Source organism: Eurytemora carolleeae, unplaced genomic scaffold, assembly GCF_000591075.1.
Source record: "Eurytemora carolleeae unplaced genomic scaffold, Eaff_2.0 scaffold46, whole genome shotgun sequence".
NCBI lineage: Eukaryota > Metazoa > Arthropoda > Copepoda > Calanoida > Temoridae > Eurytemora > Eurytemora carolleeae.
In genome coordinates, this window is record NW_019396065.1 from 337,685 (window position 1) to 361,089 (window position 23,405).

Genomic DNA, 23,405 nt, shown 5'->3' on the forward strand with positions numbered 1-23,405 from the left:
CAGGAAGCCAAAATCTTGCGGATCCAACGGATCAGGATCCGGAATCCGGATTCTAAGCACTGCTACGAGCATCGCAATTTACAAATCCGTAATGTTAATTATAATAAAGCAATTAACAGACAACAAGAATTCCACTGTTTTCCGGGTCTTACTGTAATACAATAATTGACGTACACAGTAAAATAAGTAAATAAAATCATTATCTTCAGATAGAACGTTAACTCTATATTGTAAATGTTGTACATCATACAAGTCAGTATTAGTTATTTATGTCCAGTGTCGACAGAACCCTGTTACCGGTATCTTCCCTACAAGCCAGTTTTGAGGTTAATAGGTTCACCGGAACTTGTAAATGTTTAGGCGAGCATGGGTGAACTGAAAAAAGTGCTTGCGCTTTCTCTGATGGCATTTTGTCTTCCTTTGCTGGTTTTTGGAGTAAGTCCGGTGTCACTGAAATATACATATTATTTTTATTTTTCGCGATTTCAAAAACATATTTTACTCTGTCAAAATGATTATGTATAATCTAAATATTTAAAATAGTTTGAACATTTTTAAAATGATAATCAAAAAATTATATTATATATTTTCGTATATTTAAAAAAAAACTTTTAGACTGACAATAATTTGAAGGATTCATTGTTCATTGGTAAAGCGTGATAAAGGCCGGCAAAGTAGGCCTGATGACAAAAACAAGTAAACTAATTATTAATTACGTTACCTGATAATAGGTTTAAACATTTCCGGCGAGCAGGGACTCAGAATATTATTAGACCTGAATAAAAAGAATCCTTAATTTAATTGATTTTTCCCCTTCAAGTTATACTTGAAATGTTTACATTCAATGGTTCAGGAATCATAAATTTCGCTTTTATTATTATTTTATTGGAATTTTTTAAAAATCGAATTTTGAAAGAAAAAATTAATTAAATTTTTTTAGCCAATCTTATCCCCGGGGTACTCAAGGTTTCTCTCAAAAAATGTCAGACCATTCGATCCAGCCGTTTGGCCAGCTATAGCTGACGTTTATATAATATATATATATATATATACAAACAGATATATATATAATATATATATATATACATATGAGAGAAGAGCTTTATTATTTAGATTATTAATGAAAAGTGTATGAATACCTTTGAAAAGCTCCTATATTTTTACTAATGATTATGTTAAGGATTTAGCACATAAAATATCATAATTCTAAATTTATTGGCAAAATAAACAAAATAATATAGATTTATATTAGACTTGGATGATAAAATGATTTTTACCTGGGGTACAAACTGTTGTTATCTTCAACATCAATATATCCCTTCCAGTAATCTACTTCTAGTTCCATTAATCTCTCCATAGCCAGGCTCATGTGTTCGAGCTAAACAAAAATGTATTATAATACATCATCTTTATTCTTTAATTCAAAAAAAATAGTACCCAGGAAGGTTGTTTTAAATCACTGAAAAATGTAAACATTCAGATAACAAAACAAAACATAACTAGTTGTGAATCGATAGACTAAAGTTTGCGGTAAAGTGAATTTTAGCATCAATTAATTAACAAATTCAAAAATTCTATAATCCAAAGTCATAATATAATTATAATTTATATATGTATTGTATTGTATTTCACTTCTGAGACTAGGTTAATAAGGATAAGGATAAGGATAAGGATAAGGATAAGGATAAGGATAAGGATAAGGATAAGGATAAGGATAAGGATAAGGATAAGGATAAGGATAAGATAAGATAAGATAATACTAATAAGTTAAGGAACAAACTGGAAGCTATCATGTTTTGAAATAAACAGCAGGAAATTTTATTTAATTAATAGATTTCTGAGAATTTTAGAAACAACATTGAAAAAGTTTCTTTGTTCTGGAAATCACTTAAAAACAATGAACAAAGAAACTTCAAAGACAACTTTTAGAATGTTAGCTTATACAATGAAAAAAAAAAACCAACAGCACAGACCACAACCCACAAAGTACAAAATTATCTAAATGGTGCAATAGCTAAAAAAGATGTCAAAAAAAGAACAATTAAAACAAAATAAATATTTCAGAAACACAAGAACACATTAAATTACAACAGATGATAACATGAACAGGGGAATGCCGTGCATAAAGTTATTAAATAACTAATATCAAAGTTACAAATTAAGAACAGGTCAGAACTTTCAACAAGGAAAAAACAAAAGTATATTAAAAAAAGTTATAAATCAATAAACAAAAAAGTTCACAAAGCTAAAGAATGCAAAAGCAATGGGAGAGGTCATAAAAAATTACGCTAATCGGCCCTTTATTTAAAGACATTACCTGGTACATTGCAGAATCCCCATCAGTTTGATCTGGGTTTCCTGTAGCCTAAAAATGTATATACATCTGAGTTTCTAAATGTTTTCAGCTACAAAACGGGGTTTTAATTTTTCAGGTTATCCCCCCATCCTAACCTGGGGGGTAAGCTGGTGAAGATTTTACATGGTTTATAAATTCTGATGTTTGTCTTGTACTTTTTAAACTAAAATTCCTATTTTTGACTAAATTGACCTGAATAAACTCAGACCACATTGAATGAGGTATAAGAGGTTCTCTAAGAGATCGAAGAAAATCTTTGACACATCCACAAAGCACATGAACATCAATCTAAAATAAAAAAGTTTTCATTAAGATCAATAAACTTAACATAACGTGCATACATAATGTACCGAATCTGGCAAGTTTTATCTTCAAACAAAAGGGCGACTTTCAGAGGGGGGGGGGCTGGATCAGTGAAATATAAGATTTCCCGTTTATTTGGGCCCGAATGGGTGCTGACTGCTGAGTCCCCCTGGAAGGGACAAAAATGTAAGCCCCCTGGACAAATTCCTGAATACGCCAGGATATGAACTAAACTTTTGACACTCCAGAACTCACCCTAGCTAGGATCGGACATCCTTTTCCCCTGAGGAATCTCTCTTTGAGCTCTTTCACCTCCCGTTCACTTCCGGGAACACGGTAGATTCCAACCTCAGTTAGGGCTCGCTTCTCAATCTAACAGAATAAGAAATATTAGGGATTTTAGAAATTCAAATGGTCAACTTCTGCGCATACATTGATAAATTCTCAGTTTAGGGGAATCTTTATTTTTGATTATTAAGATATTTGAAAGCTGAATCAAGAATTAGCTTGATAAATGTTCATTTATCCCGAAAGAACTTATTACGTTTAAAACGAAGATAATGAGAACTATTAGTAACAATATATACAAAATATGTCGAGGACATTTAAAAATTGTCTTACTTAATCATAAAATTAAAATACCTCGTTTACGCAGTGTACAATTAGTCCTGGTACCATTGGGGACTGTGGAGGGGTAAAATCTGCGAGAACATGGAGGGCAGTCTTCCCAGGTGTTAGTCTTACACTTCCAGGTCCAATACACGGCAACGGCACCTAGCATTAAGGACCTATTTATCTGTATATAAATTTGTCTTGTCTGTCTATTTGGCTGTCTATTTGTATCCAATACACGGCAACGGCACCTAGCATTAAGGACCTATTTATCTGTATATAAATTTGTCTTGTCTGTCTGTTTGGCTGTCTATTTGTATCCAATAGACGTCAAAACGGCTGAACCGATCGGGCCCAATTTTTTTGTGGGACATCACGTGACCACATGGAAGGTTTACGAATGATAAAATTTTCTTAAAAATGTGTTTTAAAGGTTTTTCATCTTGTAGAAAAATTTAAATTCTTGAAAATCCGCGAAATTTATTTCTTCTTTGTTTTAAAATGTAAATAAAAAGAACATGTTCAAAATTCAAATAGAAGATGGGCGCGAAGCGCCCTAAAAGCCTAGTATAAATATATTTCAGTTGCGTAATTAAAAATGGGACCCTTAAATTTCACCAAACACAATGTAAACTTTGTACTTCACATTCACAGAAAAGAGAACTCAGGTCTAAAGTTTTTAACTGTTAATCCTTTTGGAAAGTGTTCATTTTTTGTGGTAAGCGGAATAAGTCAATTCCTTTGGATTTCTAAGAGACTGGAATTTGGAAAGCATGACAAATCAGAATCTTAAATCGATTCAAATTCAAATTTTTTACTTTGGGTCATTTGGTATCGTGCTCGGGCGCGAATTGAAGATTAACACTCTATTTACTTGGTTGGAGGAACTTAAATTATAATATTTAATTTGTATTCTTTACCTTATCCTTACACTCGGGGTGTGCAATAGCACGACAGTCACGACATTTGTACGCGGCTCTTCCCCATTTGAACCTAAACAGTAAACGGTTGATTTAAATAGTCTATTTTAAAGTAAAGAAGAAAACTTGTGTTTTTAAAGTTAACCAAGAGACATGATTGTTGAAGCTTAATGGAAAGGGTGATATTATGTAACTTAAAGTTGGTTAGAAGGTTACTTACTTGTTTCCACATGGCGAGCAGGTCTCAAATTTATACACTTTCTTCTGCTCAAAAACGTGACGCCTGTAATTTTGTAAATAAGAAAAAGAGACATTATAAGATAGGTTTAAATCTTATTTCAAAATGTAAACTATGATTTAATAAAGTACCTTGCGTTAATTCCAACGTTGGAGTGGGAACGTTGTACACTAGGGGTCCCAGGAAAAACATCCGAGATACGTTTTCCGCGCTGAAAATAAAATTACTCAAAAAATATGAATTCGTAAAAATTAAGTTTAGGCCTTTTTTAAGTAAGTGGCTTATATATACATTTTCTTCGAAAGAATTATTTTCCTAGCTGCATATTGGATAGAGTAGTTTTACTCTGTTATTACTTCAAACGATAGTAATGTTGGATCTACAAAACGCGCGCTTACAAACAGGGAAGAAAAGTCAACTTACTTAATATGGAGGGGGGGATAAACTCTAAGTAAGAATATTCACCCCTGCCTGTACTGAACACTATAATTACCTGTGGACTATTATGAGCTGCTTGCCAACAAATATCTCCCTCGGCGGGTGGGGCACTAGGAGTGTACTCTTCCATGTTTACATTTTGCCCACTAAACAACATACATTCAAGATAAAATAAATTAAGTCGTGAATTTTGTAAAGGAAAAACAAAGCATACTAATTAGGATTTATTTAAGAAAACTGAGCTGAAAACTTCAGAATGAGATATCCTAAATCCCGATCGGTTAATTAATCTTAAGATTAATAACAAGAAGAGAACAAGCATTATTTAATCTGGAGATTAAGAAAAAGAGTCGATGTCGATCAAGTATTAAAACCGATATCCACCATTTAAAAGTTCCCAGCTCAGATCTTTTAAATTTAAGAGTAGTCTTCAGAAATGTTGACCTTTGTTAACAGCCAAGAATTTTGCAAAAAGTATTTTTAAAATTCTACCTTCTCCTAACTGATCTTCTTGCTGCAATTTTCTCTAGAGATTTCCTAGTGCTAACTAGCACTGCGTCTAATCCCTGTACACCCTGTACAGTAAAGAACCGTGTAAACTGGCCATAAAGATTTATTGATATAAAAAGGTGTATTCATAAGGGGATGTGATATTATTGTATTTAAAGAGTATTTATTATGATTTAAACCTATTATTACAACAATATTATTTTTTTCATAGCTATAAAGTTCACCAGTTGCTTAAATAGTCTTATTATAATGAATTAGTATGAATTTTAGTAGGTTTCAACTACTTTCATATTGAAAAACACAATATGGCCAAAAAAAACAACAATAAAACCCAATGGGCTGGTTTTTTAAAAACCCGGGTTTTTGCCAACCATGGTTTGAATTCATGTTCATTAATTCAACAAAATTTCGACTTTTCAATATTTAACTTCAAGCTTTTTAATTCCTTCAGTTCATTAAGCTGTTCACATTAGACGGGTATAAATTTCATTGACATACCCCCCCCCCCTTTCTGTTCCGTTTTTAAACAAAATCAATAGTCAGGAGAGTCAATCAGACAGATTTTAGTAGTTGTAACTTTCTTACAAAAATTGAAATGTTGAAAATTTTCTGCTGCATTTGAAAACTGAATTAATACCTGATTCTCAACACTAAGATTCCGACCTTCAGAACCACGAGACCTCTTAGATCTAAATATGATTCATCCTATGACTCATTTCACTTCATTTAACACTTTTCTAAATGAATGAACTACTTTAAAAGATCCAGAAAATAATACATTTCAAGTACGGAGATAATTTCCAACTCTTTTTAAGTATTTTTCTTAATTTTTTTCTAGAAAAGAAATATAAAAAAAATAGCAAAAAGAAAATATTGAATATTCAAAATAACTTCAATTCCTGTTAAACTTGAGTAACCAATTTGTTGCCATCAAATTTTTAGGTTGATCAATAAGTATTTATTTTTAAAGAGGAGGGAAAGAAGAAAAATCAGAAGATGCACAAAAAGAGTTAAAAGAAATGAGAATGCATCAAAGAAAAAATTTATTAATTAAAAATTTGAATTTTTATAAAACGTAAAACATATTGCATGTAAAAATGACTCAGAAAAAAATTTAGGTCCAAAAATCGTTCTCTAGGACAGACTCGAAGGTTAAGCTTAATAGAAATAACAGGGTAGAAATTGATTAAAATTGATTTTTGCACATGTAGTTGATATTTGAATAGTACCTGGAGACATTACCAGCCTGGCTCCTTGCTTCAGACTGGTAACCGATGCCTCTAATCGTTTTAGCTTTTGCCTGGAAATACAGATTTAAATCAATTCGTATTTTAAAATTCTGAAAATCTGCCACATCTTCACAGGGTAGGGACTACAAAATTTAGCTAGTCTATTTAATCATATCCGATAAGCGTAAAACGTCTGGGCCGATTGAGCTTAAATCTTTTTGGCAATAAACCCCAGGACTGCTTTATGGAAGATTAACCTTATGGAATTTTGAAAATCCACCGATAAAAAAAAATTTGCGAAATCTCTAAAATTGTATATTATGACGTATGAAGAAATAATTTGGATTAATTACATCTTCTTTCTACGCATAATAATATATTATTTCTAAAATCTGTGGATACATTACTTATTGACCGCGGATTAAGGGACAACAATAGTTTCCAATATTTTACCTTGTTTCATTGTTCAGAGTGTTCCCATTGTCTGTTAACAATAGTTCACGAACCATTTCAAACTTTTGAGATATTGCCTAAACAATAAAAATAAGAAAACCTTTTATTTGACAAACTATGAGAAAATAAAAATCGCTTAGGCTAAGGACTAAAATGAGTACCCGCTCATCCGACCTTTAGTTAACTGACCTAAAATTGTATTATATCTTAAAATAGGTTAGGTTACGTTAAGCTGTGTATGAGCAGTTGGATAAGTAATAGACGTAGTTATTAGGGGGAGTCGATTTGAATCCGTAAAAACTAGGGCTGGGAAAAGTTCCGTTAACAAAACGGAAGCTTTCGAAAATAAACGGAAGAGTCCGTTAAAGAACGACCAAAACCAAAGCTTTAATGAACAGATAAACCAATAACGAAAACGAAAGCGAAAGATTTTGTTACGAAAATGGTATATTTAGTTTTTTTTTCTGCTTAAAATTGAATCCAACTTTTTTACAAGTTTTGCTGTTTTCAAAGGCCGTCTTCTGTATTAGAAATCTTTCGTTTTAGAAAATAACATAAAAGAATGCTATTTTATGAATTGGCCAACCTTTGAATTAAAAAAAAGGTTGAATTTGTCCAGTTGTGAAAGAATCTGGACTTTCCTCAGAATAGGATAAATATATTTGATTTGGATATCTAAATACTCCTCAGTTCGTAGAATAGGATAAATATATTTGATTTGGATATCTAAATACTCCTCAGTTCGTAGAATAGGATAAATATATTTGATTTGGATATCTAGATACTCCTCAGTTCCCAGAAAAGGATAAATATATTTGATTTGGTTATCTAAATACTCCTCAGTTCGTAGAATAGGATAAAAATATTTGATTTGGATATCTAGATACTCCTCAGTTCGTAGAATAGGATAAAAATAGTTAAAATGCTAGTGCCGTTAATGATTTGACGAAATGTTAACGCAATTAATACTACAAAAGACAGTTAACAGCTGCGGCGTTAAAGATTTCATAAACCGTTAACGAATTTTTTTTTCACCACTTCGCGCCATTAATACTGTAATAAACCGTTAACGACTGGAGCCATTAACAGTTGTTCCTTTAATGTTGTTAATAAAAATGAGATCGTTAACTAACGACAACTTAAAAAAAGAAAATACCGGTAACGAAACAAAGTTTCGTTGTAACCCTCTAAAACTAACGGCTACCTGAGATTTCATTTTGAAAACGGTTGGAACTAACTGTTAACAAATATAGACAAAAGTATCAAACAGCCTTTTTCTTTAGGTCGTTATAAAAATGATGTAAGATTGGAATGTTTGATGTTTTGCCGGTGAAACATACAAATAATAAATATCCGTTTACAGAAAATCATTTTAGACTTCTTGTTTTTAGAGGGAAGCACAAGCAAGGGTATATATTAGTTCTGAGATTTATATTTTTGCCTCACCCCTCTCTCTTTTCGAATCATGAAGAGAAATGAAGAAAAATTAAGAAAAATGAAGGAAAGAGGAAAATGGGGGGCGGGAAGGGGAAAGGGGAAAAGGAAAAAGGGAAGGGGAAAATAAAATGGAAAGGAAAAGGGATGAGTAAATGGGAAGGGGGAAGGGAAAAATGAGAAGAGGGAAGGGAAAAGAGGAAGAGGAAATGGACCAGAGGGAAGAGCAAAGGGAAGGGGGAAAAGAAAAAAAAAACACAAAAAAATGGTTAAACAACACTTGGTGGGGGGACCTTGAAGTTGATCTTTTTAGGGTACCAAAACGCTCCACTATACAACTAAAACCCCAAACAAAATTAGCAAGGTGTCACCCACCGCAGTAAACTTCTTCAAAATTTGCGCGGGCTTTAGAAACCTGCAAAATATACCTGTTTTTACGTTGTGGATTTGGGAAAAAAGTATGATTCTGAAAGGGGGGGGGGAATATGAGTCTCACAACTTATTTACACCACTTCCGGATTTTCTCAAATTAAATAGGTTAACACCAATTTTTGTTTGATCTTAAAGACTAAGATAGAATACTGAAATTTGTAAACACACAAGTCGTGAGCACAAATATCTGACGTCCAGTGACCTTTTTGCCTTATGGCCTCTGAAGAGACTAGATCTAAGAAGACCAAGTTAAACGTCATGTTAGAATCAAAACAGAAGTTTTGGTGTTTGATAGAATTCCATTCAAAGCATCATCTTGATATGAATACTAGCTTGAAACCAAGGGGAGTCATAGTTAGTCTGAAAACCAAACTAAGAACATTCCCGTGGTTCTCCCGAGTTCCCCAATAAAAAATTTGAGGGTAATCGGTCCAGGTATTCCTGAGTTATGATCAGACAAACAAACAGACAAACGGAGATTAAAACTTTAAGTATATACATATAGATAGATGCATGTGCTAACAATTTTGCAGTCTTCGACCTCCTGAAACTTCAGAAACACAATATAATGTAAAGGATATCTTATGTTTTTAGATGTTACGAGGCTCCTGTGTGCCTCTAAGGTGAGAATCCTGGGGCCGAACTTTATGAATTTGACCTGCATCCCTGAACTACCCACTACCGGTTCAAATTCATAAAATTTGGTCCCTGGCTGAAAAAAAATTGACCCCAAAAACAAGGAATTTTATCTTTTTTCCGAGTGAATTCATTATTCTTAATTATAATTTACCTCTCGTTCTTGCTCTGCCCTCCTAGTCCGTGCATTTTCTTCGGCGAGTAGATTGCGTGCTTGGTTCAACTTTTTTTCAAGAATCCGAGCCTGAAAAATATGATAAATAAAATTGATCGAAATATTTCAAATTAAGTTAGGAATAAATTATAATATTGAGCTGTCATTTGTATTTTTTCTTCTTCAGAAATTCTTTTATTGTCACCACGAGAGAAAAATATCAGGGTAAAAAAGGGTAAAAAACTATAGCTTTTTGACTGACCTCCTGAAAGGATTTATCCAGCTGTGACTGCAATCGTTCATTCTCTCTTTCAATTTCCTTGAACCTTAAAAAATTACGTTATTTATTATACGGAATCATTTGATCCAGTTATTAGTATCCTTCTTTTAAACTGTAATTACACAAACAATCAATTATTACAGGAAATCTTAAATAGAATAGAAATCTAGCAATTTTAACAAATCTTTAACTGAGTTGAATACTGTAAACTTAGTAAATCATTCTCCGATTTAAAATCACTCAATCAATAATAATAAATGTGGAACTAACATCTACTTTTTTACTCTACAGAGGTTTGGTCCATCACCATCACCGAATTTAAAATTCAATAATAATTAGCTAGGCCTACCTTCGTATAGAAATACCACTATTGATTACATAGGTTGAAAATTTATCTTCGCAGCTTTCATACAAAACCTATAAATTTAAATCATGTTTTATGTCAAGTTCTTTTCAAATTTGTTAGATATACAGCTACTTTAATTTTTACTTCATCGTTTTGCTTGCGTGAAAATACTGGAAATTGGCTATATCAGATAAAGACAAAAAAATGCAAGAAACAAAACAGGAAATAGGCTAATCAGAACAAGAAGACAAAAATAATGCAAGAAACAAAACAGGAAATAGACTATACCAGAACAAGAAGACAAAAATAATGCAAGAAACAAAACAGAATATGTGAGGGCAAATTTTTTTTCCAAAAATGCTGCATTTAGGGTCAAATAGTAAATATACGAAAGAGAGACGGCGGAAATAAAAATAATTTTAAATATTGAGATTAAACAATTTCAGGACAAGCGCAGTGTGAGTGAAAAAAATAACAAAAAAGTAAAACGAAATCAAATTAGATAAATAATATTTACATACTTGGCTTGCAAAACTCTATTACGAATTTCTAACCTCATTCCTCCGCATAATATCATCAAACTGAAGAACAAGGGATCTATAGGAAGAAATATTCTCTGCAGAACCAGAGAACTTCCCTCTCGGAGGAGGAGGAGGAGCCATTGCTTTACGCATTCTAACAGAATTAAAAAGTTTACTATCTACATAAAATAAAATGATAATTTTTAATGTAGAGCTTTGTAGAGGTCTGTGCTAGTAAACGCTTTTGCGAGTCCACCCCCACCACCCCCTTTCATAACAATTTTGGGTAATTTCTTAGAGAACGATTTGTGGACACCCCACCCCTTTTATCAATTTTGTACGTCATTTTTTAGTTAAAATAATACAGATATATAAAGATGGTAATGTGGCCGCAGCGCCCGGCCCTTAGCCTGTCCTAGATGCTGCGCTCGGCCCCTAGCCTATCCTAGCCGCAGCACTCAGTCCAGAAATTGTCCTAACTTAGTTTTTGGACCCCTCCTATCAATTTTGTACACGACCACTTATTTTTCAGCAAAATTATTTACTTTTAATCATTTTAGGGCTAGTTTATGTTAGAAAATTTCTGAGCCGAGCGCTATGGCTAGGATACTAGGGGGCCGGGGCCTTCATTTTCAACAATTTTCAGCAAAATTAGTATATATTTAGGGTTAGGTTAGGTTAAGACACTTCCTAAGGCGAGCTCCCCGACTAGGAGAGGCTAGGGGCCGAGCGCCCCGGCTAGAATAGGCTAGGGGGCCGGGCGCTGCGGCCACATGGTCAAATTTATGAATTATATCCATGCTAGATACAAGATCCATGTACAAAATAGGTCGGAGGAGGGTCCAAAATCGTATGCTAGGAAATTACCTTAGCCTACCCTAACCTAACTTACAAATAATACAAAATAAAACGCAGCGCTCGGCCCTCTAGCCTGTCCTAACCGCAGCGCTCAGCCCAGAAAGTGTCTTAACCTAACCTAACTTTAAGTAAATACTAGATATAAGTTATGTACAAAATTGATAAGAGGGGGGCCCGGGGGGTCCAAAAATCGCTTATTGGAGTGTGGAGAATCCAGAAAGTCGTATGAAAGTCGTATGGGACCCATATTTTTACCAATTGCATATGCAGGGCTCAATTAAGATAATGGCTGGGTGGTCCCAAAATGTTTCTCTGAAAAATTACTAATATATTTTACTAACACCCCCAACTAAACATCACATTATGTTTTAACCTACGAACCTCAGGATTTAAATGAGTGAAGTAAGTTTATAGTTCTTGGTTTGTCCCGCTTTTTTTCAAAGGTGACGCTGCAGAGAGAATGCCGCAGATATTTGTGAAAAGGAGGATCTGCGAAACTGTTTTCACAATAAAGAGTCTACGCAGTCGAGTGTGGTGGATGTCGATAGAGCCTATCCTCTAGTGTTTACTCCACTTTTACACAATTTTACACATCAAAACCAATTCTTTGACACTTGCCGATATCTAATAAAGTATTTTGATGGAAAAAAACTTGAAAATTATCTTATATTTTTGAATAAATATTGATTGTTTGATAATTTGAAATGAAGACGACATTTGCGAGAGGAAAAAATATTTTTGTCTTTTTCCCCTTAAATAATACATTTTAGATCTAAATGCGCATTTTTAATGTAAACTAATAATTCTAAATGTTTTAAAATTGGTTTTGATGTCTAAAATTGTGTTGAAAGAGTTGAAATTACTAAAGCGCGAGGGTGTCCGTATATGTCTCATATATCACGGGCCGCTGCAGTAGTACATTTGAATTTCCGGTCCCGGTTTGTACTGCACCTAAGGGACATTAGCTTAATTTAGCAGACAATTAACAGGAATAGCCAGTGCAACAAGGTACGCGGTCAGACTTTGTATGCTTCAGATAGGTTGAATTTACTTTTACTAAACGGGCAGAGGTGCGTGATACGGTGATATGTAGCTCTCCAAACACAAAACTGGTTCATCATCATCTTATGGTGGAGGAAGGTACAGGACAGGGGATATCTTTGGTAAGGTGAGGTAAGGCGTTAAGAAATTGATTGTTTGATAATTTGAAATGAAGACGACATTTGTGGAAGGAAAAATATTTTTCTGTTTTTCCCCTATACATTTTAGATCTATAAATGCCCATTTTTAATGTAAACTATATGTATTCAATTGGTTTTAATGTCTAAAATTGTGTTGAAACAGTTGAAATTACTAAAATGCAAAGAGGGATAGGCTCTAACACACATCACTGGGGGACCATATTTTTATGTTTTACATACAGGGTGTCCCACGAAACATGACATTTAAAAAATCGTTATTTTTAGTTAAAACATCCTTTTGCTTCATTATCTTTCACTTTAAAATCAATTTTAATAACATGACTCACATATAATATTTTTTGATCTTTGGTACTAAACAACTCAACAAATTATGGAAAAAGACATTCTAAACTATTCACCAACTGTCATGTTTCGTAGGACACCCTGTATATGATACATACATATATGCTGAGATATGATATCCCACGAAACATGACAGTAGCAAGACGACTTGAATGTCGTTTTTGAATTATGAGTTAATTTTCGACATTTGCAGTCGTCAACCTACTTTTACATGCATGATTTCCTGAAACAATAAACAAAAAATCCTTCTATTCCTGGTATTTACAAAATGTGGTCTGCCTTTTCTGTGCTGTCAATATTACCGGAGATATTAAAAAATTCGTTCAGACTTTAAATTTATTAAATGAAACCAAAATTGTTGAAATCTGAACGAAATGTTTTATAGTTTTAAGTGAGGGGGGTGCTAGATTTATTTGGGAACAACAAATCCAGATTTAGGAACAAGAAGACATGCCGCAGGGGAAAATTTTTTTTTTACCTAAGATATTTTTCCTGTTTTGCACTAGGTTTTCTTTCCCATAAGTGCTATTGAAGAGCTATTCTGAAATCTCAGGGGGGTGCGAAGGTCCTGCCGCCCCCCCTCTATCCGCCCCAGCAGACCACATTTTGAAGACGCGGCTTAAATTCATTAAATTCGGACACAGGAGTGAAAAAGATTCATTATAATTTTTATTAGATAATGATTATGGCGGGTCCAGGACAAAACATGAATATGAATATAGTTACCCCCGCTATAGGTAGAAAAATCCGGCAGGTACAATATTAAAGATTATATTTGAAGACCTGCTAGGAAATGAATGACTAGTATTACTATGTACGTACGGTATACGGCCTATGCATATGTGCTAAAAATCAACTAAAAATGTTATAACATACTAAAACAAAAAATTTTCAGATTCTTTTTAAAGTTTTTTTGAAATTGATTCAGCCAGCCTAAAATTTATTAGATTCCAAAAACGTGAAAGGCCGTTATGATTACAAAGTGTGCTGGGGTGTGGTGATATTCAACATTTCTATCATAAACAGTGAAGTTTTTAACACATATTGCCAACAAATCCCAACAAAAATCCTGGATTAGCGACTCTGCCTTTACTACAGGAACATGCTTTCATGCTTGTGGTGTAATGTTTTAGTTTAGAAAGCCATGGATGCATTGCAGGGTATGGTTTGAAAAAAAGACAATTTTTAGTTTTACTTTAATTACTTGAATTACATATAATGATATTAATTTTAACGGACTCATATGGTAAAAAATCTTAAATTTAGATGTAAATAAATGATTTGACTAAAAAAAATCACTTTTAATAATTTGTAACTATACTTACAGGTCGAACAAAATGGATTTTTTGATGAACTTAATCCACGAAATTATCACCGAAGTTGTCATTCTTGACGAAGGTCTTTTTTGTAATTTATATATGTATACAAGTAACAATTTCTATTTGTTTAGGTGTTTGTCTGTTTGTTTGTAAGTCCGCTCATACCAACTCTTGAACGATTTGCCTCAAATTTTGATTGGGGAACTCGAAAGTTTAATTTTTACCCATGTGTACTAACCGGGCGGATTTTAAAGATTTTTACTTTTTGTAATTATAAATTTTGTGATTATGTGGTTTGTTTAAATAATAATTACTGATTACACTGAATTCCCATGTTTCTTGGGACACCCTGTATAATGATATTAATTTTAACGGACTCAAATGATAAAAATCTTAAATTTAGATGTAAATAAATGATTTTACTAAAAAATCACTTTTAACAATTTGTAAACTATACTTACAGGTCGAACAAAATGGATTTTATGCTGAACTTAATCCACGAAATTATCACCGAAGTTATCATTCTTGACGAAGGTCTATTTGTAATATATATACAAGTAGCAATTTCTATTTGTCTGGGTGTTTGTCTGTTTGTTTTTAAGTCCGCTCATACTAACTCTTGAACGATTTGCCTCAAATTTTGATTGGGAACTCGAAAGTTTGATTTTTACCCATATATGTGTACTAACCGGACGGATTTTAAAGATTTTTACTTTTTGTAATTATGTGGTTTGTTTAAATAATAATTACTGATTTATCAGTTTTTCAGCCAAATTAGAAGTGTAAAATTTATAAAGTAAAGTAAATGTCGTCTTGATAAATGTTATCTTTGCAGTCATACTTATGGACTGCAATTTTTTATTTGAATTTTTTTAAAACGGATTTTAAAGGGTGTCCCAATAACCATATGACATAAAGTATTTAGGTCGAAGTAGTTCTGGTTGCGGAGGAGAGTCGGGAGCACTGCAGGGAAAAAAGTTCTTTTAGAATTATACTTATTGATACTTTTAACCTCAGAAGTATAATATAAATAGAAAAAAGGCAATTTTAATTTAGCCTTAAAAGTCAAAAAATATAATCTAAGGAAAATGCTGAGGAAAGCAGACATGAGCCACAATAGTTTTTCTTCCATGACACAATTAAACATTTCTTTCTTACGTCAGCCATGAGCCATAACAATTCCGTTTTCCTTAGCACTACCAGGTAGAGATACTACCAGAGGCCTCTCAAATATTCTAGAAATTTTTCTTTGTAAATAATAAATTTTATTGTCTCTATGTTGGGGATTTTAGAAGGGACTTGGCATGCAGTAAAGTATAACTTTAATCTGAAGACATGACTGACGATTATTTTTGATAAAAAAAGAATAATCACATAATTTTTTTGCCATCCCATCTTGATGCATTTTGCAAAGCACTACATACCATATAGGGGCATTAAATAATTCAAATATTTTAGCGAATCATTTATTTCTTTGGCAGCATAATTTGTTTTCTAAAAACTTTTCACAGAGCATTTTTGGAATGATATCTTCAGTAGTTCTCACAGCACAGGTTACACAAACTTAGTTTTTAATTACCTGCGTCCGGCCAACCGAATCCTACCTTTAGCATGGACTTCATTATCTTTCCCATCTATTTTTTTTAAATTTAATTTTTGCTCCAAAATAATATGGGCAATTGAAACCCCTTTTTTATTTTTCCTGAAAGTTATTGAATGACAAAAGTTGTAAAAAAAAGGTTAAAATATAGTTAACATTGTTTTCAACATTGAAAACTTGACAGATCTCCGTAATAATAATGTTCTAAAAATTTGAAGAATTTCGATATTAACTGTTTAAACTGGATATATTACTGCTTCATTAAAAAGATACCATAAAATAGATTTGAGTACAGTGCCGTAAGGGTAAAAGATAAAATAAGTGTTTTTTTTAAGTTCTGAACCCTCTAGTAATAAGTTATAAGAAATATATATACTGGAAGTTATTTATGCGTTTTATTAGAGTCTGACTCACGTCCTCTATAAGCCAATACATATTTTTAATAGCTTTAATCGGAAAATTCTTGAATTCAAAGGGAAGACGATATCCCAATTACCTCTGTATAGATGAGATCATATTTTGGGCTACCTGATGACAACTTGAAAAACTGTGCATCCGCAAGCTTGTATAACCAGTTGAGAAAATGTGTACAGCGACTTCAGTGTAAAGGTAATTTTCATTTTTACATCATTTAAATCTTTCTCTGAGACAAATAATACATGAGATTTTAGTAGAATTACTAGGAATCCCCGAATTAAATGCTCGCAAGCAAATCCTTTTATTTGAATCAATAGGCTTTTAGTGCACTTCTTGCCTCTTTTTCTATTAACAATTAGTTAGGGATGGATCGTTTTACGAAAAAAAAACGAAAAACAAAAGGGTCTTTTTTAAAATCGATCGTTTTAAAAAGTTCGTTGTTTCGTTAACAAAAGTTTATAAAGTTCGTCGTTCCGTTAACAAAAGTGGATCGTTTTTGATTTTTGACGATTGTTAACGACTACCCTTTGTTAACGACCGTTAAAGACGACCCTTCGTTAAAGATTGTTAACGACCTTTTTAAGACAAAATTCATTTTTTTGGTCGGAAAATCCTTAAATCAGGTATCCCTTAGGTCAGAAAACATTCAGGTTATTTATCTCGAAAAAAAATCTTCCTAAAAAACTGAAATTAATTGTCATAAAACTCAAATTCATTGCACGGGACATTATAGTTCCAAAAGTTCCAAAACTAACACTTGGCACATTTCTAACACACAAATTGAATTGGGATCCCGGCCTATATCCAGAGTAAAAGTCGAAAATAAAAACTATAACTAACATTTTATTAAACATGACGAGGACAACAATTCCTAACATTTTTTTAAAATCAAAGTTAGAATAACAGTTCTTTTCTATTAAATCTCTTGACTGTGTTTAAGACTATGGCAGGTTTTCCATTTTGAAACATTTCCTGAATTTGAAACAATGTCGCGTTTTCGAGACAAAACCCACTTTCCCGTTTTTGAGTATAATCCTCAATTTAAAACAAAACTCACTTTCATCACTTACAAAACAAAACAAAAATTATCTTATGAAGACTAAATTAACTTCTGAAGTATTTCTAGAATCTAAGTTTCCACATTTTATCTGTTAAATTAGAGAATATCGATAGTTTATTTTCAAGCATTTTAAACAAACAGTTTCCCGCATTTCTAGTTAGATCTATATTGTAAGAACAAATGATATTGATATTTTGATTTCTCAATGCTTTAATAATTTTTAAATTATTAAAGAACTGTTTGTTTTTATTTTCTATGTTGTTTAAATTTTACCTTATCAAAAAATCTTGTTTTGTTACGTAAGTGCGTAAATGCTTAAAAATTGACATTGATATGAATTCCGGTAATTGTCTCAAAACCAGGATATATGTTCCGAAAACGCGACATCAGCTGAAATCCGGTTATTGTTTCAAAATAGGGATATGTTCGAAAATGAAATCAAGAAGCTTCCAAAACTAATTCGCACACCTTATTATAAGATGAAAATTGACATATTTATTATTTCAATATAAAGTTTTAGCCATTTCTTTTATAAATATATGGTGTAATTTTGTTCTACTCGTCTTGGATTTAAAGATATACATACTATTGAAAAAGATAACTTTGCAGATTTGGTTTGGTGTTAGTTTTGAAACTAATATCCCCTGTATAAGTGACATTTTTTTAACAGATAGCTTTTCTTTTTGAAGTAATTAAAGTTGAATTTTATATCGTTCAAATTCCAAATATAAATCCAAGGGACGTCAAGGTCCACCATGTTGCCCCTCCTCTATTAAGGGTTAACGCAAAGGCTTAACTTTCGATCCCAGTACCAATTTCATAAACTGTCCCTTTCTTCTTATTCATATAGTTCTATATCTATCTCTCAGAGTATGAATAGATAGGATTCATTTATTAGTTTATATTTTATTGATATTCATAATTCTCTGGTTTAATTAAGCAGCTCCCTCAACTAGCTAGATATCTCGTTTAGCTGCTCCAGTTCGGTATCTCCTACACTGTAATCCTGGATGCTACTGCTTCTAAGGTCTGTTGAATCCAGCTGCTCCTAGAGTCTCTGATGTGTTAGCTGTACATTACCGAGCTGCTCCTTGATTCTCTGATACTCCATGGTTGCGGTGATGCTCCTACTGGCTGAGATGTGTCCATGCGATCCGCAACTACTCCTAGAGTATGAGATGTGCCCACGATATCCACAGCTGCTCCTAGACCATGGGATATGCCCACGATATCCACAGCTGCTTCAAGAGTGTGAGTTTTGCCCACGATATCCACAGCTGCTTCTAGAGTATGAGATGTCCACGATATCCACAGCTGCTCCTTCTACCTGAGATGCTCTCAATAGCTGAGATGTGTCAATTACATTCCCAGCTACTTCTACACTAGGTCTGTGAAGAGCTGTTTGTAAAGAGCAAGGTCTGGTGGGATATGCTCCAGTTCTTCTCTATAACTTGGATATCTTATTCCCTATCTGTATCCTAGTTCATGATATCCTCGTTCCCCTCGGTATCCTAAAGCTCATGGTCCTTCTCTGTATCCTGGACATTCTAGTTCCTGATATCCTTAGTTCCCCTCGGTATCCTAGAGCTTCTAGTTTTCTCTATCTACTATTCCTGACTAAATCATCTAGCTTCTCCAGATATGTGAGGAGCTGTCTAAAAAGACCAACGTCTCCAATCCCAGAATGGTAAAGCATCTGGTATCCTGGATTATCTCATTCATATCTAGATATCCCGTCCTCATAGATCCTCGTTGTTATCATCATTGTTGTCATCATTGTTATCATCGTTGTTATCATCATTGTTATCATCATTGTTATCATCATTGTTATTATCATTGTTGTCTCATTGTTATCATCATTGTTGCCATCATTGTTATCATCATTGTTATCATCATTGTTGTCTCATTCTTATCATCATTGTTGCCATCATTGTTATCATCATTTTTTGTCATCATTGTTATCATCATTGTTGTCATCATTGTTATCATTGTTGTTATCATCATTGTTATCATCATTGTTCCCAGAGTAGGAGATAAATCTATGACATCCTAGTCCTCTTATACATTCTCCCTGGTAGTCCAGACAGACCTGTACGAGAGTAGTTAAATTAGCTGGACTGGATCGAGTAAAACCTCATTTATTACTTGCGTTGTATCTCCAGTGGACCTCTAATTAGGGTCAGCTCAAATATCTAGAGTGGTTGAATTAGCTGTAACCATAGAGAATAAAATATATATTAGCGGGGAATTTAAAGAATCTCTCGGTATGAATTTTTTCACTCCCTTTCAGCCTGAAAGGGAGTTCAAAGTGTACAAATCATGTAAATGTTCACAAATTATATGCAGTAAAGTACATTAATCCAGTATGTTCCCTAGACTATTCATTTCAATTTCGAATTTTTCAAAGCTGTTAAATAAACTTGTTAATGAATTAGGTGAATAAAAAACATCATTTGATTTATAGTTATAACGGAAAATCATCGTTTGCAGAGTGAAAGGCATAGAGTCTATGTGAAATGATCATTAGTCAATTATGAAACCAGCCTATTTCATAATTTGGTTTTCTTTAAACATTAATTTTAGATTTTCTATAAAATGATATTCCAGGGCCCAAAAAGTTATATAGCATAAATATGTGAAGTACACCTGCAGTATGGAAACAGTACAACAAAATGGCCGTTTTACACTTTTTACTAGTAAATTCCCCTCTAATATAAATTCAATTCTCTATGGCTGTAACTCAGAAGAGTTATTCTATACCTCCAGTGGAGCTCGAGTATCTAGAGTAGTTGATGATGAGAATGAGGCTGTCCAACCTCTGATGTATTAGATGATAAGAATGAGGGTGTCCAACCTCTGATGTATTAGATGATGAGAATGAGGCTGTCCAACCTCTGATATATTAGATGATGAGAATGAGGCTGTCCAGCCTCTGATGTATTAGATGATGAGAATGAGGGTATCCAACCCCTGTTGCAGTAGATGATGAGAATGAGGCTGTCCAACCTCTGATGTATTAGATGATTAGAATGAGGGTGTCCAACCTCTGATGTATTAGATGATAAGAATGAGGGTGTCCAACCTCTGATGTATTAGATGATGAGAATGAGGGTGTCCAACCTCTGATGTATTAGATGATGAGAATGAGGGTGTCCAACCTCTGATGTATTAGATGATAAGAATGAGGGTGTCCAACCTCTGATGTATTAGATGATGAGAATGAGGGTGTCCAACCTCTGATGTATTAGATGATGAGAATGAGGGTGTCCAACCTCTGATGTATTAGATGATTAGAATGAGGCTGTCCAACCTCTGTTGCAGTAGATGATGAGAATGAGGCTGTCCAACCTCTGATGTATTAGATGATGAGAATGAGGCTGTCCAACCTCTGATGTATTAGATGATGAGAATAAGGGTGTCCAACCTCTTTTGCAGTAGATGATTAGAATGAGGCTGTTAAACCTCTGGTAGTCCTGGTAAGATATATCATCCTGAGAGCTGTCAATGAAGTACAAGTCCCCAGGCCTTAAAGGGGATAAACGGGAGCTAAGGCTCAAGCGTCTATCCTGTATAAGATCCTGGAGTGTACTGACTCTATTCTCCAGATTCTTTAATAAGTGAGAATCAAACAAAGGGTTTGAGGGGTTTTGCATCGGGTCATTCATCTAAATATTACACCATACTTTAAATACTACAGTTTTTTAAAAGTTCAAAATTAGTGGTTCGTTTTTAAAAACCATGTTTTTTTCTAAAAACGAAACGATCGTTTTCAGAAAAAGGGAAAAAAGAAACGAAAAACTATTGTTTTTTATTGTTTTTAAAGATGATTAACAACCCTATAGTATATGTAACTATATATGTAGAAGTTTCTCAACAATCTAATACATTTTTAGATCCTTTGCTCCGAATGGAAAGAATGTACAGAACATTTCTGGTCAATGAACTTCGATCCATTGATCACTTAGGTATATGTAATATTCAAGCATATTTTCAATTTGATAATTAAACTCTGTTGCTATAAAAATGATCTATAAAAAAACTCACTTAAAGAATAATTTTTTTAAAATCTAGCTTTCATCTGTTAATGGAACCACAAAGCTACGATTTTAAATAGTGTGTAATTCTGATACTTTTATGCAATCAATTGTAAACTTTAAAAGAGGTGTTTGCGAAAAAACGGTTCATACCGAAGAACGCAGCGTCCATACAAATTCAGAAAGTTGCCACATTTGACTCGGATCGTAAAAAAATCAATTTAATTCCAAACGAATCATTCAGATAATTTTTCGACGCATTCGTAAATAGTTGATATATTTCATAATAGTTTTTTATATTTTATGATCTGAGAATTAAATTTGAAAGCGTTTAGAGAATTTTTGATAATGAAGACGACATTTTCATATTTTCCGGAAATGTTCGAAAATCGAGCGCCAGCCGTGAAAACAAGTTGTAAGCTAAATATTATTTTTTTTTAAATATAATGAAATATAACCTATGTACGAATGCGTCGAAAAATTATAGATGATTATAGGTTGTAATTTCTGAATAATTTGTTTGGAATTAAATTGATTTTTTTACGATCAGAGTCGAGTGTTGCAACTTTCTGAATTTGTATGGACGTTACGTTCTTCGGTATGAGCCGTTTTTAACAATTTTCTCTTTATAAACACAACAGATAGAAGTAAGATTAGTAGCGATCACCATCGATAATTTTTCGACTTAAGCCATTCATTTTTCGCGAACACTCCCTTTAAGTAATCAGGTTTTTTGCTTACTCTTCGGTAAATACATTTATATTATAGTTGATCCAGCCTGGCTCAATAGTGAATATGATGGAGAGCATTGTCAGAGAAAAATGCTTGAGGTTTGTCCAAAGCAGTTATTCGGAAAAATATAGATGTATCTTCTAAAAATGGTCTCTGAAAAAGTTTGAAATCAAAATCTTAAAGGGACTGTCTTCGTTAGTTTAAGTGTCCCTCCATTTTAAGAGGAGCATGACTAGGGTTGTTAATCGTTTTTGAAAACGATTATTAAACGACGGTTTTTTTCGTTTTTCTATCGTTTTTTGTTTCGTTTTCCGATCATTTTAAAAACAATCGTTTTAAAAACTTTTTAAAAAAACGATAGGAAAACGAAAAAAACGATCGTTTTTTTAAAAAAAAGAAAACGTTAACATCCCTAAGCATGACCGATTCCCAAACATTAATCTGATCAATATTGTGGAAAATAACGTCGTTTTTGTGGCTTGAAAAATGTTTAATCCTGACAATTTCTTCGTTGATTATGAAGGAAGAAATATCATGCACAAGTTAGCTTTGTAGGACCCCCACAATTGAAAATAATCAGTTTGCTGAAACAAACCATGGATATCTTATTCATACATAATGGGACAAAGCAAATCGGACATGGAATGGAGGGTCACTTCAAATTACGTTTACAGTACCTTTAAGGTTAAAGACATAAGATTAGAAATGAAGAGAAATATTGCTTGAATCAACACACAAATCGTATTAAACATTTCATTTTGTATTTCATCACAAATTGTAACCAAAAGTTATAAAAAAATAAAACATTCACAAAGGATTTTTTCGTAAATCAATTTTTTTCTGATGGCTTCCATACTTTTGTGTTTGAAACTAATTTCTCGTTTAATTATAACGATTTTTGACCTAACTTTCTAAAACTGAATAAGGTTTTACAACTCTTATATTTTGAGAACTACTTTACGCATATATTACTACTATA

At 33.1% G+C, this 23,405-nt stretch overlaps 3 protein-coding genes across 3 annotated transcripts; 1 reads left to right on the forward strand and 2 right to left on the reverse strand.

Moving 5' to 3' along the window:
• Window positions 1-2,245: 2,245 nt before the first annotated feature.
• Window positions 2,246-6,098, reverse strand: LOC111709833 (rac GTPase-activating protein 1-like). The gene is made up of 10 exons (XM_023483753.1): window positions 6,015-6,098; window positions 5,360-5,442; window positions 4,923-5,013; window positions 4,561-4,640; window positions 4,412-4,474; window positions 4,192-4,264; window positions 3,302-3,433; window positions 2,915-3,031; window positions 2,549-2,644; window positions 2,246-2,365 (listed from the first exon to the last, which is right to left on the reverse strand). Exons 3-10 carry the CDS (start codon window positions 4,995-4,997, stop codon window positions 2,246-2,248), a joined length of 756 nt encoding a protein of 251 aa, XP_023339521.1. The 5' UTR covers window positions 4,998-5,013; window positions 5,360-5,442; window positions 6,015-6,098.
• Window positions 5,000-12,269, reverse strand: LOC111709844 (uncharacterized). Its single transcript, XM_023483762.1, has 8 exons — window positions 12,094-12,269; window positions 10,896-11,016; window positions 10,345-10,412; window positions 9,978-10,041; window positions 9,716-9,805; window positions 7,060-7,136; window positions 6,607-6,677; window positions 5,000-5,013 (listed from the first exon to the last, which is right to left on the reverse strand). Exons 2-8 carry the CDS (start codon window positions 11,013-11,015, stop codon window positions 5,000-5,002), a joined length of 504 nt encoding a protein of 167 aa, XP_023339530.1. The 5' UTR covers window position 11,016; window positions 12,094-12,269.
• Window positions 12,270-13,886: 1,617 nt separating this feature from the next.
• On the forward strand, window positions 13,887-22,734 carry LOC111709868 (uncharacterized). The gene is made up of 4 exons (XM_023483797.1): window positions 13,887-14,018; window positions 16,690-16,792; window positions 21,554-21,625; window positions 22,463-22,734. Exons 1-4 carry the CDS (start codon window positions 13,944-13,946, stop codon window positions 22,555-22,557), a joined length of 345 nt encoding a protein of 114 aa, XP_023339565.1. The 5' UTR covers window positions 13,887-13,943; the 3' UTR covers window positions 22,558-22,734.
• Window positions 22,735-23,405: the final 671 nt, after the last annotated feature.

Excerpts from the sequence above, each read along its gene's own strand:
- LOC111709833 (XM_023483753.1), bottom strand. The coding sequence starts at position 4,997 with ATGGAAGAGTACACTCCTAGTGCCCCACCCGCCGAGGGAGATATTTGT. Across the intron at positions 4,641-4,922 it reads CAGCTCATAATAGTCCACAG|CGCGGAAAACGTATCTCGGA; the intron begins GTAATTATAGTG and ends TTTTATTTTCAG. Across the intron at positions 4,265-4,411 it reads TGCTCGCCATGTGGAAACAA|GTTCAAATGGGGAAGAGCCG; the intron begins GTAAGTAACCTT and ends TTTACTGTTTAG.
- LOC111709844 (XM_023483762.1), bottom strand. The coding sequence starts at position 11,015 with ATGCGTAAAGCAATGGCTCCTCCTCCTCCTCCGAGAGGGAAGTTCTCT. Across the intron at positions 7,137-9,715 it reads GGGCAGAGCAAGAACGAGAG|GCAATATCTCAAAAGTTTGA; the intron begins GTAAATTATAAT and ends TTTATTGTTTAG. Across the intron at positions 6,678-7,059 it reads ACTCTGAACAATGAAACAAG|GCAAAAGCTAAAACGATTAG; the intron begins GTAAAATATTGG and ends CTGTATTTCCAG.
- LOC111709868 (XM_023483797.1), top strand. The coding sequence starts at position 13,944 with ATGATTATGGCGGGTCCAGGACAAAACATGAATATGAATATAGTTACC. Across the intron at positions 14,019-16,689 it reads TAGGTAGAAAAATCCGGCAG|ATGAGATCATATTTTGGGCT; the intron begins GTACAATATTAA and ends ACCTCTGTATAG. Across the intron at positions 21,626-22,462 it reads TCGATCCATTGATCACTTAG|TTGATCCAGCCTGGCTCAAT; the intron begins GTATATGTAATA and ends TTTATATTATAG.